At 35.0% G+C, this 18,083-nt stretch overlaps 1 protein-coding gene across 13 annotated transcripts in view; it reads right to left on the minus strand.

Moving 5' to 3' along the window:
• Positions 1-18,083, minus strand: part of DEUP1 (deuterosome assembly protein 1) — an 83,259-nt gene that overhangs the window by 44,308 nt on the left and 20,868 nt on the right. For 12 of the 13 annotated variants that reach the window (XM_023239338.2, XM_045038618.1, XM_045038615.1 and 9 more), the window contains 4 exons: positions 17,874-17,969; positions 10,500-10,634; positions 7,162-7,275; positions 4,862-5,104 (listed from right to left, as the gene is read on the minus strand). In XM_023239338.2, coding sequence (XP_023095106.1) covers positions 4,862-5,104; positions 7,162-7,275; positions 10,500-10,634; positions 17,874-17,969 — 588 coding nt within the window. The remainder of the gene's footprint in view (positions 1-4,861; positions 5,105-7,161; positions 7,276-10,499; positions 10,635-17,873; positions 17,970-18,083) is intronic. The other variant, XM_045038616.1, reaches the window with a different exon arrangement.

The raw sequence follows: 18,083 nt of genomic DNA on the forward strand, positions 1-18,083 counted from the left end.
ATCCAGGTCTTTTGTCTACTAGTCCAGTTGGAACATTCAAGATGCAAAAATAATTTGTTTCAAGCAAAATAAGTGACATAGACCTGTAGCTTGCTGGTATAGACAGGGTTGGGTGTTATGAAGGCAGGAGGTTCCTCTGCTAATAAAGGCTGCAGAGAACACTACAGACATTTTTAAAAAATCATTTATTAATAATTTTTTGTATATATCATTAATAGATTTATTTGAATATAATCCACATCCCATAAAATTCACCCATTTAAAATGTACAATTCAGTGGGTTTTAGTATATTCACAAAGCTGGGTAAGCATCACCGCTAATTCCAGAACATTTTCATCACAACCAAAATAAACCCAATACCCTTTAGTAGTCACTTTCTATTTTTGCTCCCCATCACCCCTGGCAACCGCTATGGTATGTTCTGTCTCTATGGAATTACCTTTTCTGGACATTTCACACAAATGGGGTCATACAATACGTGGCCTTTGTGACTGGCTTCTCTCACTCAGCATAATGCTTTTATGGTTTATCCATGTTATGGCATGTATCAGTATTTCATTCCTTTTTGTTGATAAATAATATTTAATTGCACGAATATACTGCATTTTGTTTATTAATTCACCAGTTGATAGACATTTGATATTTCTTCTTTTTGGCTATTATGAATAATATGCTATAAAATTTCATTACAAGCTTTTGTGTGGACATATGTTTTCTTATTCATTCTTACCCCCAAATTCACAGAGCCTAGAAATATCAGTATGCAGACAGCATAGGATATATGAGTTCCCAGCTAAACTTTTTTTTTTTAACCTAAGCCTTAAATTTGTATTATTTTCTGGGAGACCTCGAGACCCGGGTTCAGTGAAGGACCTAATTGCAATACTTTGGCCCCAGAAGTTCCTGGCTGACCTGGAAATTAGAGTAAAAATGTATTCAAACGGATGCTTTAATAAACTTGTTTGCATAAAGTCACTGCTTCAAACAGTGTGGATTTTTCAGATGAGGCTAAAATTTCAAAAAGGAACAAACAAAAGAAATGTGAAACAATAGATTAGCAAGTAGAAAAACAAATTAACTTGACGTGAATGTCATCCATGACTTTGCCCAGTTGAAGTAGGCACCATCTGTGCTCCCCGTCTTGCAAATTTGCCTCCGGAGCAATCTAACTTGGAGCTGTGGGTAGACAGCTAGGTCTTCCTTCACTTGGGGCAGGGGAGCATAAAAGGGCTGTAACTCCAGGCCAATGAAATGCAAAGTCACCATGGGCTGGAGTTAGCTAAAAGTCTGTAAAATGTTTACTCTAATTAGAAAGTAATACCTAGAAGAGTGATATTTGAAGATACTCCCTAACCCCCCTAGGGATAGGGCTCCCTATCCCTAAGGAAAAAAAAAGCTCTTTGTGATCTCGCTACACAGGTGAGAGAATTTTTGTCAAAATTAAAACTCTTCATAATACAAATCAATAATAATGATTTGACACATTTTTCTAACATGAATGAATATGCAAAAGATTTTAATTACAATTGACAGCATTATGTAAATTGACTAGGAAAGTACAAGAAAAGAGGTTTTGTTGATATTGGTAAATTGAGAGTTGTTCTTTGATTTATGCAATATCCCTTTGAATTCAACATTAATAATACCAAGTCGACACAAAATTAGTGAATTTATTTAACTTAGATGTGGTTGGCATGCTTTTGCATACAAGTCAAATTATTTATTTGTCAATGTGGATGCAAATAATTAGGAAAATGATTCTTTGGTACTTGATTCGGTTACTAGAACACTCTCAAGTTTGTTTGGAACCGCTGGGGTATGTAAACCTGCTTTTTTAAAAAGTAAACTCAATCCTCCACGTGAGGCTCAAGCTCATGACCTCAAGATCAAGAGTCACATGCTCTACCGACTGAGGCAGCCAGGTGCCCCTGTAAGTCTACTTTTTTAATTGTAAATTTTATGAAATCTAAACACAGATCAAGTATTTCCAGTGACTACTTGGCTTCCAAATTGAGATATGTTGTAAGTGTAAAATACACACCGAGTTTGAAGACTTAGCATGAAAAGAAATGTAAAATATCTCATTATCTCAATAATTTTACACTGATTATATGTTGCAATGATAACGCTTTGAATATATGTTGAATGAATATAAATAAATTATTATTATGTTTTAATTTCACCCATTTCTTATGACTTCTTTTAATGTGGTTACTAGAAAAACTTAAATTCTATTTGTGGCTTGCATTCTATTTCCACTGGACATTGCTGCTCTAGTCCCATAATGACACATTGACAAATAAAAAAAAGGTCAATTTTTTTGGCACAGATATTAGAAAAATGCAGGACAATTTCTTTTTGTCATTAACCTCCAATAGGAAATGTTGCACATTTTTAAAATGTGAGTGTAGTACAGCCTAGTAAATAATTCTATGCAACGGAATTAGTATGTTGTGGAAAGACAAGTGAGAAAAAAATTCAGATGAATCTGGCATTAAAATATGCTGTAAACTAAACAGAATTTTATATACAATAAGTGACAATAATTCAAATTGAAATGGTTGCCTTTTTAAATTCATGTGCAAGATGTGGAGCATTGTCATATGACAGTTTTGCAAAAAGAGAAGAGAAACTTCATTCTAAATATATGCACTGGTTAAGTGATTAGTTACCTCTAATTATTCCCATTTGGTAAAATATAAATTTTGCAAAACAAGTTTAAGGCCCATCTGTTTAGTTAGAACTTTGCCGAATGGTCTGAGAGAAGCAGTGATTTTTAAACATTCAAATCAGCTACCAAATAGTAATTAATTGATCTCCTCTTATTTAGTGTTGCTTTAAAGAGAATGAAACACAGGTCAAATTTGGAAATAAAACAGGGAAAAAGCTAAATAAAAGCCTTATTTTCAGCATTTTTTTTCCAAATGCATCAAATATAAGTAGTGTTTATTGGGGAGTAGAAATCTTATGTTAGCTATCTTGAAGTTTTTGAAACAAACTACTTCTCAAAGATCTTTTCATGAAAGCTGTAACATATTTTTTGTGTAAAAAATATTCCAGGATAATTAGGTTAGTTTTTCTTTATGTTTTATGGTTTTTTTTATGTTTATGTTTTTTATGTTTTATGTACGCATATACAAGACATATTATATATTACAAAACAACTTGATTACTTAAATACAATTTGATACATTTTAATACATTCTTGTTTGTTCTCATTTCGTTATTTATTTATTTAAATTTTATTTTTTCCCCTATATATATTTTTTATTTTTATTTTTTTAATTTACATCCAAATTAGTTAGCAAATAGCGCGACAATAATTTCAGGAGTAGATTCCTTAAAGCCTCTTACCCATTAAGCCCATCCCCTCTCCTACAACCCCTCCAGTAACCCTCTGTTTGTTCTCCATATTTAAGTCTCACGTTTTGTCCCCCTCCCTGTTTTTATATTATTTTTGCTTCCCTTCCCTTATGTTCATCTGTTCTGTGTCTTAAAAGTCCTCATATGAGTGAAGTCATATATTTGTCTTTCTCTGACTAATTTCGCTTAATGTAATACCCTCTAGTTCCATCCACGTAGTTGCAAATGGCAAGATTTCATTCTTTTTGATTGCCAAGTAGTGTTTTTTTAATAAATGTGGTTCTTGTATAAAATATAAAATGGAGATTATTAGTTTAAATTTAATAATGATCCTAGATCCAAGGATAATTAAATCTTTTTGTGTGTGTGTGAACCAAAATCTGTAAAAATAATTTTGGCAAATTCTCTCATAGCAGTTGGTAAATAAATAAGTATCATATTAAAATAAAAGAATTAATCCCATGTACAATGTGGCAGGATGGGGGAATGAGGAGTTTCCCCAAGACTAAAAAAATAACCCCTGGGAGTTTAAGTGGCAGAAGATCAGAAGTGGAAGTCTGCCCAGACAGTGACCTCCAAAGTATATCTTAGCATGAGAAAGGAACAAAGTGGGACTACAATGGGCCAGCTGACTTGGGAGAATTGGTAGAAAAGGCTGAATGCTTGTAGGTGGTAGATAAAACCATAGAATGTGTCAAGTAACTGGGATACCCATGAATAAGAAATATACATTTAGTAAAGAAATTGGTAATGACCAATTTATGAATGCTGGATAACCTTAGTGATGCAGAAGAGCAAAAGAGAGAAAGAAAGAAAGAAAGAAAGAAAGAAAGAAAGAAAGAAAGAAAGAAAGAAAGAAAGAAAGAAAGAAAGAAAGACAGACAGACAGACAGACAAGATTGTTGGGTTAAGAAGAAAATTAATTCTTGGAAAAATCAGCAATCCCATCTGTCAATGTGGAGGTTACCTAAAAAACAAAACAAGACAAAACAAAACAAAACAAAACAAAAAACAAAACAAAACTCCAGGCTACTCTTTGGTAAATGATTATGGTAAAGTGAACAGTGATAGATCACAGGGAGGGCCTCCATGCCTCTTATTGGAGTAATTAGATTGTTGAAACCTTACTAATTTCCTGGGTCTCCAACCCAGGATTCCTGCAAGTCAAAGGGGCACAGGGTCAGAGAGAGTAGTGGGGACACAGGGTGGGGTGAGGCTAAAAAGGGCAATGAGTGTTAGGCATAGAGGTCTGTAAGTGAGCGCTGTTATACTGTACTGGTAATGCATTATTATTATACTGCGGCAGAACCAAAGTTCATTCTGGTGGGGTAGGGTATTTAAGGGATTACTGAATTTACTCATCAAGTGAGAATTACTTAATAAGAGGAAATATGAATTGAAGTTACACATGTAATAGAAAATCATGTAATCCATACACCTGTTGACTCATCATTTATACAACTCACGGGCAAGGTCAATTGAGAAATAAATAATCACCTGGCACTGTCTTTGGTACATTTTCAGTTCTTGCAAAAGCTTCTGATTTTCATCCTGTAATTTATTCCTGCTTAATGCTATTTCACTCACAGCTGATTTTAGTTTTTCAATAATGAACTCATCTCTTTCACTGGCTTCACAACTGTGATCCGGTTCGCACATCAACTGAGGAACTTCTGAGCTGCTGTCTTCTATGCACTGTTTTTTACCATTCAGTTGAATTTGGTAACTTTGTGCCTGTTTCTGAGAAAGCGAAGACTGTGTCGATTAAATGGAGAATATCATATTTAAGCTTACATGAATAAAATTCAAGAATGATAGAAAATATTTAGGAAAAATCTTTAAATATGTTTATAATGAAGTTTCACTCTTTGTAATTCAGTCTTGGGTTTTTTCTAAAACTTCAGTTTTGGATGACATAAAGAGAAAATACATTTGTATAACCTCAGAGTCAAGATGCAGAGTAGGGTAGGAAGCCTGGGGTAGGGAAGTCTTATCACGCAAGAAAGAATATTTACAAGAGGAAAATTGTGGATGTCATTACACAGTAGTTGAAAGTATCTATATGATGAAAAATAAAATAAACAATTAAACAAAAGCAGTTGGATTGTAGGAAAAAGCAGTCAACACAAGTAACAAGTGTTAATAACTCTTAAGGTACAGAAACTTCTATACATCGATATGAAAAAGAGAAATAACACAAAAGGAAAATTGGCAAAGTTTGTAAATAGGCAATATGCAGAAAAGGAAATGAAAAAGGCTCAGAAGAGGTTTGAAGATAAGGTATGAAGGTAAGATAAGGTATGAAGAAGAGGTATGAAGGTAAGATATGAAGAGGTGCTCAACCTTGTAAGTAGTCAGAGAAATGCAAAACAAATCAAGCCAATACTACTATCAGTCCGAGTTGGGAAAAAATAAAAAGACTGCTAACATTCCATGTTGGTGAAAGTATGGGTACTCCCATAGACTACTCATGAATTGTACATTACTATAATCTTTTGGGAGGTAATATGCTAGTATTCATTTAAAAATCTGAATGAACATAATGCCCTGTGGCTCAAGAATAATTTCTAGGATTTTTAATCTAACAAAAGAAAAGTACTAGCATTTAAAGATGTCTATCAGAAGATATTTGTTATAATATTATAATAGCAAACAACTAGAAACAACCTGAATGTTCATCAGTAAGGAGATGATTGAAAGAATTATGGTATATCTACTATATACTATGATATATATATGGTAATGTAAACCATATACTATCAAATATTATGCAGAACTAAGTAATGACTTGAGAGAGTATCCATATGGAAAGATAATTATTATTAAGTAAAACCACAAAATTTTAAAAAGGAAAAATATATAGTTTCTCCCAAATCCACATTTTACGTGTTTGTACAAACAAAAGAAAAAGTATGGAAAGAAAAACACCTATTAAGTGTTTGTATTAAACGGATAAGAACGGGGTAGAAGATGAAGCTATTAATTTTACATTATTTTGTATTGTTAAACTCAGAGAACATAATAAACATATAATTCAAGTAACTTAAAGAATGAAAAATAAGAAACAAAACCCAAATCAAACAAAAACCATAGTTTCTCACTGGCTTTGATAAAAAATTCCAAATTCCTTAGATGAGACTTTAAGGCTTATTATAACCTGCACCCAACTCACCAGCCTTACCTTCTCCTACCTTCCCCACCTTCCATACAGACTCCCAACCAGTTGGCTCATTTTCTATACCCAGAATTTGCCTTTTGCTCTCTTGCTTCAGTGATTTTGCTGTTATTTCCACCACCCCAAACATATTCTCAAAATACTGTACATCTTCTTCAAGGTCCAGCCCCAGTCTAACTCCTGCTGTAGGATATTTGCTCACTATCTCAGCCCCCCAATCCCCCTTTCTCCTCTGAACTCTAAAAGGGTTTCCCATTCACTTGCTATAAATTATCTGTAAATATGTATGTGTGTTCTACCTCTAAGCTGTAAGATTCTTGAGGTCAGAGACCAAGCAGTCTCAGACTTCCTAAGCGACTTGCCCATAGACATGCAAAAACATATGTTATTTAATGACGTGATGACAATAGACACTTTAAAAAGTGCCACCCTTTGAGACACGTGGACTAAATTCACCATTAAAAATGTTCATGCACTTGTGACTTTACCCAGTATTAGACCTGTTCTGGTTATTTTCCTGTGGTTGGCATTTCTCTCTGTAGTAAGATTATGAAAATAGCAATAGTTAACCTCTAATTTTTTTCTAAGTTAAATACTAAGAGGATAGTATTAGATAATGTACCTGAAATTGATTACACTTCTCAGATAATAATTTTTGTTGAGCGTCTAAAGAAACCAGATGAGTCTGATACAGTATCTCTTGCTTGTCCCATTCTCTTGACTTTGCTCTAAATTCCTTTTTAAAAAGTGGAGGTACAAACATAAATTGAGGAGAATTATTCATTTAAAAGCACAATGAGTAAGGCTTCTTTCATTTGTACAATTTCATTCTAAAAAACTATACCCATTCTTTTTCCCCATTAGGAAAACAAAGAAACAAAAAAGTATTAAATCACTCATCTTGGATTTATTACTAGACATAGCTTCTAATTCTTGTCACCAAACCTGTATCCTCGGTTTTGGTTGGTTGGTTGTTTTTATGGGGTGGGGCTTAGACTGATTTAGTGACTTTGTCAAAATGTGGGCAAGGTTGACTTACACTGTTCTTACCTTTCAGATATACTAATATTTAGCATTACCCACCCAACAACCTCAATCTTGAAAATAAGTATTTCCCAGCATGCTTTAAGAGGAGGCAGGAACATTAATCTTAGTTCTTTACAAGTTCTACAACAGGTAGAAATGAGCTCAAGAATAAGGCCAAATAAGCTAGAAATATGTGTCACAGACATATCAGCATGTGCTCATAACAGTCCTGGCTTTCTTGATCTTCTAGATGTATTGGTTTCAAGACCAGCAAGCCGGCACAATATATCCAGTAGTTATGGGACCACAGAGAGACCTAGAGAGCTTTATGAGGATTTTTGTAGAGATTGGAGGTGTCCTACCAGGTTCCAGAGGGTCTGTAGAACCCTCCATGTTCTCCATGCTGAAAAAACTTTTCTGGGTCTTCAAGGTTGCGAGTAAGTCAAGGTCATTAAAATTAAGAGTTTCTAGGGGAAGCTACATTATTATATATGTGTTTTTAATCCTTTACTAAATACTGGAAGATGGAACTAACATTTCTTTAGTGATTGTTATATGTCAGGGACTCCACAAACCTTCACTTGTAAGATGACTTTAACTTTTTAGTATGAAAATTTTCATACTTGCATAAAAGTAGAGATTAAAAAAAACTCCCATGTACCCTTCATCCAGTTTGACTACCATCAACCTGACCATCTTTATTTTGCCTCTTTCTCTCCACACTTTTTTGTTGAGTAGTTTAAGCCAACTTCCAGACCTCATGTATTTTCACCCCTAAATGCTTCAGTGTGCATTTAAATATACATACATACACACACACACACACACATATACACACACACACACACATATATATATGTATATGTATGTGTGTGTGTGTGTGTTTCTCCCATAACCATAATGTCACCTATAAGGTATTTTTAACCCTATTTATTGGTGAAAAAAATGAAATCCCTGTGAGGCTAACAACTTGCCTAAAGGTCACAGGGCAAATAAATGCCAGTGCCAACTGAGCTAACCTGAGGAAGACATGAAACTAGCTTGACACAACATGCTCATTTCTTCAAGTTTTTGATCAAGTAGTATATTCATGGAACGTGAATGTTCACAATTTAACACAAAGGATATGGCTTTGGGAATCAATCAGTCAAGAAGTCAAGAAGTGTTTTAAATTGTCATATTCTTCCACAACAACATGCTCTTTCTCTTACTAGACCAGTGAATAATATTTGTCCCAAAGGAAAAACATGCTTGGATGTAGACTAAAACTGGAACAGCTCATCTCTTACATATTAATTTTCATACGGCTCCAAGTAAAAACAGGTACATGAAATGTTTCCATAATTACACAGATTAAACTACCTACAGAGTGTGCTTAAAAACTTTTATATAAGTACAAACATATCAGGTCATATTTTGCTACTAATTTCATCTATAAATTCATGAAATATATTTTATGTAAAAATTTGGTTCCCTAAATGTAAAAGTGTTCACACAAAGTACTTCATATTAATTTCAGGCCTTTTTTTTTTGTATGAACAATTTATATGAATGTGGTTCTCCCATAAAATCCCATAAAAAGTCAACCAGAAGGCTAACCAGTGACTTGATCTCTGCATTTTTAGGGAAAGCATATGTATTACAGGGCACATCTTTGGGCATCTTCTATGAAACCAGGATCTTTCTGAAGACAGTCTGGTCACACCACCATCAGCAGGTGGTTACACATGGCGCAACTTCCTGTAGAGTCAATTTTACATCATGATGGTAGTAATTTTGTATTTAAAAAAAAACCCCGGTACATTATTCAGCAGAATGTAAAATCTACAGGAATTTAAAAGCTAAAACGCAAGCCTTCCAGCAAAGTTGTTGCAATAGGCTGGTTTTAGGGCTGTGATTTTAGATTTTTTTTTTCTTTTAAAGACATTTTGAAGGGAAAGTTTGAGAAGGATTGTTAATTGCAGAATTAAATGATGCAAATGAAACAGGACAATGATAATCAGACAAAGAGGAAGGAGATAAGAGGCATTAGACCAGGGAAAGGGGCAAAGCTGGGCTCAAATATGGGGAGTAAGAGAAAGGAACAGATCAAAGATTCTTGGGTATTCACCTGGGTGACTGGGGGGTACCAACCATTATCTACCAGTGAAGTGGAAGAAAGGGAGGTCATTGGCTGGAGATCAGGGTGGTGGTGCTGGGGTTTAGGGCTTGAGAATAAAAGAAGAAACAGAGTGGGCTAACTTGATAAGGGTCAACTTGAGGCCAATTAACACACAATAATGGAGGAGCACTGGGAACCAGGCTAAGGTTAGAGAAGAGGAATTTATGGTAGAACCTGTCTGTTACATGACCTCTAGCAGAAACCCTCAAGAGCATTAGGGAAGAAAAATAGCTGGTTTGTTTTTTTTCAAAGTTGGGAAGTTAAGGGGATAAAAATAAGTGCATTCATTACACAGTAAGCCATTTTAGGGACGGAGGGCTATTTTGGAGTGGCGCCACCTCTTTTAAGAAAAATACCCCTGAAACTTCGAGCACTGTTCTGAAAACTGTTATGAGGCTTCACTGGGATTTAAGTACCTAATAGTTAAATAGCCATTAAAAGATTTATTAGCTATTCCATTTAACTGACCCCAGGGATGTCCTTCAATTTCACTCAACATCTGTAGTTTCTTTGAACTCTTTTTTTTTTTTTTTTTGGCTCTCCAAAAATGCTGATCTGTATAAAAGATGCATAAATCAAAGTGATGTTTTAATTCGCTAAGTGCCTAGAGGGAAGGTGCGCTAAGAAAATATATTCAACGAGAAGCTGATTTGTAATGGTGTTTGTTACCACGGCCGTACATGCCATTGTGTACACCAGAGACAAACAGCCCACAACAACAGCAATCAATCCTTCCGATGCGTGAGGAAACTAAGGAAATACATACAGCTCACCTCTAATTTCTGGTTCAGATTGCTCAGTTCAAAGGGTATTTCTTCTCTGGGGTGCAGTAATTCTTTTCTCCGAACTTTACTTTGTTTCATCTGGTGTAGTCTCAGTTTCTCAAAGCTATTCGTCAGTTTGGAAAACTGTATATGATAGAAAATGCTCACGTTTTACCATTACTCGTGCTTCTAACTTGATTTCACTGGAGTTCTTTCTTGGGCACGTCTTTGAAAATTTAAGTCATGATTAGAAAATGCGGTAATGCTTGAATGTTCTGATTAGTGAAGACAGAACCAGTTATTAAAACTAATTATTAAAACTGAACACAATTCAGTTTTCATGTAAATCTGGGACCTGATGAACTGCACAGTTAAATGATTCACTTCATAAATGTTTTATTTAGTTCTGTTTTCATTTGTGTAGCAAAGCTCACAAATTTTAAAAACCAAGTTTTTTCTTTTACTTAGTGCCATCTTGTGTTGACAATTTTAATTTCAGTAGCCCCATGTATAAGATAACAAGTGTATACTTTATTAAAGAAAATTGAATACTTAATTTAAAAGATACAAACAGCACAAACTACTTATCGATGACAGTTTGTATAAATTTAAGTATCAAATTGATATCATCTTTTTCGTACCAATAAGGAAGAAAAACTTAGACTCTGTACTATTTTTTCTGTTTCTTGTTATACCTTCAAATAATAGATTAAAAGCAGCATGCTCCATAAAGTGAAGAAATTTCTATATAACTGTTTATAAGAGTTTTTTGGTTTTGTTTTAAATTTTGAAACAATTAAAGATTCACAGGAAGCTGCAAAGATTTTGAAGAGAGGTTCTGGGTTCTTCCAATATCGACACCTTGTTGAACTATGGTACAATAGTAAACCCAGGAAACTGACATTGGTACAATATATGTGTATAGTTTTAAGCCATCTTATCACATGGGTAGATTTGTGTGACCACAACTTTGATCGAGATACAGAACCATTCCATCAGCACAAAGACCTTCCTGCCTTTTTAGTGACGCTCGTCTTCCCACTCTTAACCCTTTGGCAAGCACTAATTTGTTTCTATCTCTAGAATTTTGTCATTTGAGAATGTTCTAAAATGGAATCAAACAGTATATGACATTTTGAGATTGGCTTTTTTCAGTCAGCATAATGCCTTGGAGATACACGTGTGTATCAATAGTTCATGCCTTTTTATTGCTCAGTGTTATTCCATGCTATGGATGGAACTAGCATTTGCTGGACCATTTACATATTGAGACATTTTGGATGTTTCCAGTTGTGGGATGTCACAAATAAAGCTAGGAACAATTGTGTCTACTTTATCTGATATTAATATAGTCACATTTGCTTTTTCTTTCTCACATAATTTTTAAAATTGAGGTATCATGCACCTACCATAAAGTTCACCCTTTAAAATATAAAATTAATTGGGTTTTAGTATATTTACAAAGTTGTACAACCATCATATTACTAATGTGAAGGTATTTTTTATTACCTCAAAAAGAAACCCCATAATATTGGAATGATTACACATTTCCTCCTGTCCCCAGTCCCTGGAAACTACTAACCTACTTTCTGTTTCTTTATATTTGCCTATTCTGATCATTGCATATTAATGGAATCACACGTTATGTGGCCTTTTGTGCCTGGCTTCTTTCCCTTAGCATAATGCTTTCAAGGTTCATCAAGGTTGTAACAAGGACCAATACTTCATTTATTTTATGGCTGAATAGTATTCCATGGCATGGATATGCCACATTTCACTTATCCATTCATCTACTGAAGGACATTTAGGTTCTTTCTACTTTTTGTATATTACAAAGAATGCTGCTGTGAACATTTGGGTACAAGTTTTTGTGTGCATATATATATTTATTTCTCTTGGGTATACAACCAGGAGTAGAACTGCTGGATCATATGGAAACTCTGGGTTTAACTTTTTAAGGCACTGCCAAACTGTTTTTCCAAAGTGACTGTGCCATTTTCCGTTATGACTGGCAATGTATGGGGTTCTAATTTCTCCATATCCTTGCTGACACTTGTTATTGTCCCTCTTTTTGATTATAGCTATTCTCGTCAGTGCAAATAGGCATCTCATGAGTTGATCTGCATTTCCTTAATGACTCATGATATTGAGCATTTTTTCATGTGATTATTGGCACTTGTATACCTTCTTTGGAAAGATGTCTATTCATCAATAGACATATCTTTGCCCATTTTAAAATCATGTCATTTACTTTTTATTATTGACTAGTATGAGTTATTTTTTAGTTCTGGCTACTAGTCCCTTATCAGATATATGATTTGTAAATATTTTCTTCCACTTTGTGAGTCATCTTTTCACTTTCTTGAAGGCATCCTTTGAAGGACAAAGGTTTTTTTAATTTTGGTGAAGTCAAATTCATCTAACTTTTCTTGTACTCTTGGTGCCAAATCTAAGAAAGCATTGCCTAATCCAAAGTCATGAAGATCTACTCCTATTTTTTTTTCTAAGAGTTTTATAGATTTAGTTTTTACATTTAGGTCTTTGATCCATTTTGAGCTAATTTTGTCTATATCTAGGTCTTACTTAGTTCTTTCACATGTGGGTATACAGTTGTCCCTTTACTGTTTGTTGAAGAGACTATTCTTTCTCCACTGAATTATCTTGGCACTGTTTCTGCTTTCTTTTGATTAATATTTGCATGGCATTTTTTTCTACCATTTTACTTTCAACTGACCTTTATAGGTATATCTGAAGTCAGTTTCTGGAGCAGGACATATAGTTGGGTTATACTTTCTTAATTTACTCTGTCAATCTCCATCTTCTAACTGATGTATTCAGGCAATTTCCATTTAATGTAATTATGATCTATCAGAGCTTAAGCCTTACTTTTTTGTTGTGGGTGGTTTTTTTCCTTCTGTTTTCCAGTTTTTTGGTTTCTCTATTTTAGCCTTTCTGTCTTCTTCAGGGTTATCTGAGAATTATTTAGAATTCCATTTTGGTTTATCTATAGTGTTTTTGAATGCATCTGTTGAATAGTTTTCTCAGTTGTTGCTCTAGGTATTATATTTACATAACTCACTACAGTCTACTGGCGTCAACATTTTACCAGCCCAAATGAAATGCAGAAGTCTTACTTTTCTTTATGTCCCTTTGACCTGACCCATTTAGAGCATTATTCTCTTAAGTATTTCCTCAACATACATTAAGAACCACATTAGACACTGTTATAATTTTGGCTTTAGCTGCCAAACAATTTAGAAAACTCAAGAGAAGAAAAGTAGTACGTTTACCCATTTCTTAATTCTTCCCATTGGTTTTTCTTCTTTCCTAATGTCTCAAGATGCTTTCCTCATCATTTCCTTACTGCTAAATGAACTTTCTTTCGCCATTCTTTGGAGGTACGTTTACTGTGACAAATTCTCTTAGCTGTCCTTCATTCAAGAAGGACTTGATTTTCCTTTCATTCCTAAGGATATTTGCTCTGGACATAGAATTCTGGGTTGACATTTATGTTGCTTCAGCAACTGAAAAATATTCCACCTGCCTCTGGCCTCCATGGTTTCTGATGAGAAGTCTGTTATCTGACTTGATTCGTCCCTGTAGGTAAGGTGTTATTTCTCTCTTGCTGCTTCCGAGATTTTTTTCTTTGTCTTTTAGTTTTCAGAACTTTGCCTATGATGTGTCTTGGTGTAGATTTCTTTGTGTTCATCCTGTTTGAGTTTCATCCAGATTCTTGAATCTGTAGGTTTACATATTTTGCCAAATTTTCAGCCATTACTTCTTTGAATACTTTTTCAATCCTGCCCTCTTCTCCTTCTGGGACTCTGATGGCACAAATTTCCAATTTTTTGTTATAGTACTACATGTCCCTAAGTTTATTTTTTTTAGTCTATTTTCTGTTTTTTCAGATCCAGTAATTTCTATTCTGCTATCTTCAAGTGCACTGACTATTTCTTCCATCCCCTCCATTCTACTTTTGAGCCCATCCATTGAAATTTTTTAGTTTGGTTATTGTATTTTTCAGAGACAAAATTTCTAACTGGTTATTCTTTACAGTTTTTCTTTGCTAAAACTTTCATTTGTTTCAAGTATGTTTGTAATTGCCCTCTGAGGAACCTTTATAACGGCTTCTTTAAAATCCTTGTCAGATAATTCTAACATCTGTATTAACTCAGTATTGGCTTCTCTTGGTTGTCTTTTTTCATTCAAGTTGAGATCTTTCTGGTTCTAGGTGTGATGAGTGATTTTTTTTTATTGAAACTTGGACATTTTGGGTATTGTGTTATGAGACACTAGATTTTCTTTAGGGACTGTATTTCAGCCATCCTTTTCTGACCGCATTCTGGCAGGGAAAGTGGGACACTGCCTCGTCACTGCCTTGGGTGGTGGGAGTCTAGATCTTGGCCTCAGCTGGTAACCTGAGGGAGGCATTCCTTACCACTGCTGAGTGGGAGTGGGAGTTGAGGATCCCCACTAGTCTTCACTGTACCACCCTGACCAGAGGGGCACAGGTGCCTTGTTACTGCTTCTCACATGGTCTTCACTGAAACTGTAGTGAGGGTGAGCAGCCTCATTACCACTGAGACGCAGTGAAGTATCCTGACTCCTAATTAGGCTTTCCTTGATATCCCCAGGGGGGAGTTCCTCTTCACCATCAAATGGGCATACTAGGGGCGCCTGGGTGGCACAGTCGGTTAAGCGTCCGACTTCAGCCAAGTCACAATCTCGCGGTCCGGGAGTTCGAGCCCCGCATCGGGCTCTGGGCTGATGGCTCAGAGCCTGGAGCCTGTTTCCGATTCTGTGTCTCCCTCTCTCTCTGCCCCTCCCCCGTTCATGCTCTGTCTCTCTCTGTCCCAAAAATAAATAAACGTTGAAAAAAAAAATTAAAAAAAAAAAAAGGGCATACTAGTCCAGACTCTCCACATGGCCTCCACTAACACCATGGGTTGGGGACGGCCTTGTTAACACCTAGTGGTGACAAAAGTCCTGGCTCTCCACTCAAGTCTTCTCTAACACCACCCAGGCTGGGGAGCCAGGGATACCTCCTTAAAGGCTGGTGAGGGTAGAATCCAAGGCTGTCTACTCAGTCTGTGCTAGTGGGGTGGTTTGGAGCTGAAGTCTTTTTCTGTGGTGTTGGGCTGGAGTAGAGCAATTATTATCTAAAAGTGTGTAATCTTGGTAGGCTGCCTTTCCCAGGTCTTTTGGCTGTAGAGAGCAGACATTCCTTGGGATTCTTTTTATCTGTTTGTGCCCCTTGTAGGGTCTGGGTTGTCAGCGTCTCTGTCACCCAGACTGGGATACAAGGGGCAAAAAGAAATCCCAGGGAACTCACCACTATGTTGCTCTTTGGGTACCAACGTCCTAGTTGGCCTGCCTCTTTTCTCCACTTCTCAGAATCTTATGTGATTTTATAAATAATGTCCAGACTTTCTAGTTTTATTTAGCAGGGTCTAAAAGAATCAACTCCACCTTTCCAGAAGTGAAAATCTCAAATATATACACAATTTAATCATAGTTTCATTATGGTTAGAAGGAAAAGAAAATAACCTCTTTTTACAAAGGAAGCAATTTCTATGAGAAAGTTTTGGCAGAGTTGACTTATTCAAGAAACAGTGTGGTAAAGTATATCTTTAAAATAGTTTAGTAAAATGCAATTGTAAATAAACCAGGAATATCAAAGAAGAAATCAGAGTGAGCTAGCAGCAACCACATCATGTTTGCCACGAGATACCGTTTTCTGGTTAAAAAAATGACATATTACTAGCCATTATGCAAACCAATTTAAGTACACAGTACTTTCCTTTTTCTCTCTTTTTCCCTTCCCTCTTTCCTTCTCTTTTGCTCTTCTTCCCTAATGCTCTTCTTAACTTTCTTTTAACACGAGAAGAAAAGAGAAGCATTAAACTGCAGTGGAGCAGATGGCTGCTCTCTCAACAACAATGTAGTGTTTCCAAAATGTATTCTCTGAGACACCTGTTTTCGGTGTTTACACTGTAAGACTGTACTAGAGTAAAGTAGGTTTTAGCTTGAAAAATAAAAAGCGTTCCATGGTCAAATATGTTTTGAAAAATGATGGATGAAAAAGTCTAAATGGGTTTGTTGAATATGCACTGTGAATGTCCAAGAGCAGAGAGGAAGTAAACAGCATTTCCTAAACTCTCATACTAGCATTCCACAGAACAAATTTTTGTGAAACCGCCATAGAGATATTTGTTGGTCAGCCAGCAGCCAAGTCATAAAATAAAACTGCAAAGCATCAAATAGGAAGGAGTCATATGTTAAATGACTGCTCAGCACCTGTAAGCAAGTCTCAAAACTTTTTAATAACAGATGTGAAAAAACTCAGACATTAAAGATTTGGTAAGCAGTGACTGAACCAACTAAATATAATTTAGAGATATCTTCACTTGTATCTCAATTACTGTATTTTTTCAAACTTATTTTAGATCGTGGACTATCCATTTATATTAAACTATAGTGATTTAATATATATATTGCTATTTTAAAGCTTTATCTTTATACAAAAAAGAAGGTTGGTTGATTGCTTAGAGTCTTAGCAAGGAAAAACCATTTAGTTTCATAATTCAAGCTACCATCTAGTGGCCGCTATGTAAATTGCAGGCAAAATGTCTAGACTTTGGAGCTAGTCTAAGATTATACTGTACTTATTAAATGGCATCATGTTTCATATTCCAGTCTTAATGGCTGATAACCTCCATAAGAAGCTATGTAATAAAGAATTAACTACTTTAGGCTCATTTGATTATATTATCACTTATGAAATCTTTGCACTCCAAAAATTTCTTAATCAAACAGTATTTCCCACTGATTCATTTAAAGCAAGACATGGCATCTACCAGACCTGAGATGACAGGTGATTACTGCCCTATGTTTTCTGTGCTAAGGGAGAGAAGACTTTCTGCTTGCCTTCACAGTGAGGTGATACAGGGATAAATAAGAAAGAAATTAGCATTCCAATGCAGAAGACCTATCATTTATGCAACAGTTCCACCACTAGCAAGTTATAAAGACCAGTTTTATCCTTTCAATTATCTATTTCATAATAGCAAAATTATTCTTTTGTTCACATAGCTAATTATTATCATATCATAGAAAGGTATCAGTCTTGCACTATGCTAACAGTTAAAGGGATAAAGGGCTGAGAGTCCAATAAAAAAGGCAATCTAATAAAACAATGAAAGACAGGGTCAAACATATAACCTGTAGTTAAAATATAAGAATTATACTTGTATTAAAAATAGTCCATTTAAATAAAATTATTACAACTTATGAAAAAGTAACTAATATAATTCTGTATGTTAAAACATATATCAAAATGTGTTAAATTATTATATGATATTAAATTACAATAGTTTTCCTTACTTGAGCTTTCAGGGTTTGTAGTTGTCCTTCGTAATTCTGAGTCATTGCTAAGTTACATTTTTCCAGACTGTCCAATTTCTGTCTAAGTAACCCCACCTGCATCAAGAAAAACATTTAATTTTGATTTTTCTAAATTTTGCCTGACAAAAATCAGAAAATGTGCAAAAAAGGAGTACAATTTAAATAAAACTGCTGTACCAAAACAAGAGT

The sequence above is a fragment of the Felis catus genome, chromosome D1 (genome assembly GCF_018350175.1).
Source record: "Felis catus isolate Fca126 chromosome D1, F.catus_Fca126_mat1.0, whole genome shotgun sequence".
Classification (NCBI taxonomy): Eukaryota; Metazoa; Chordata; class Mammalia; order Carnivora; family Felidae; genus Felis; species Felis catus.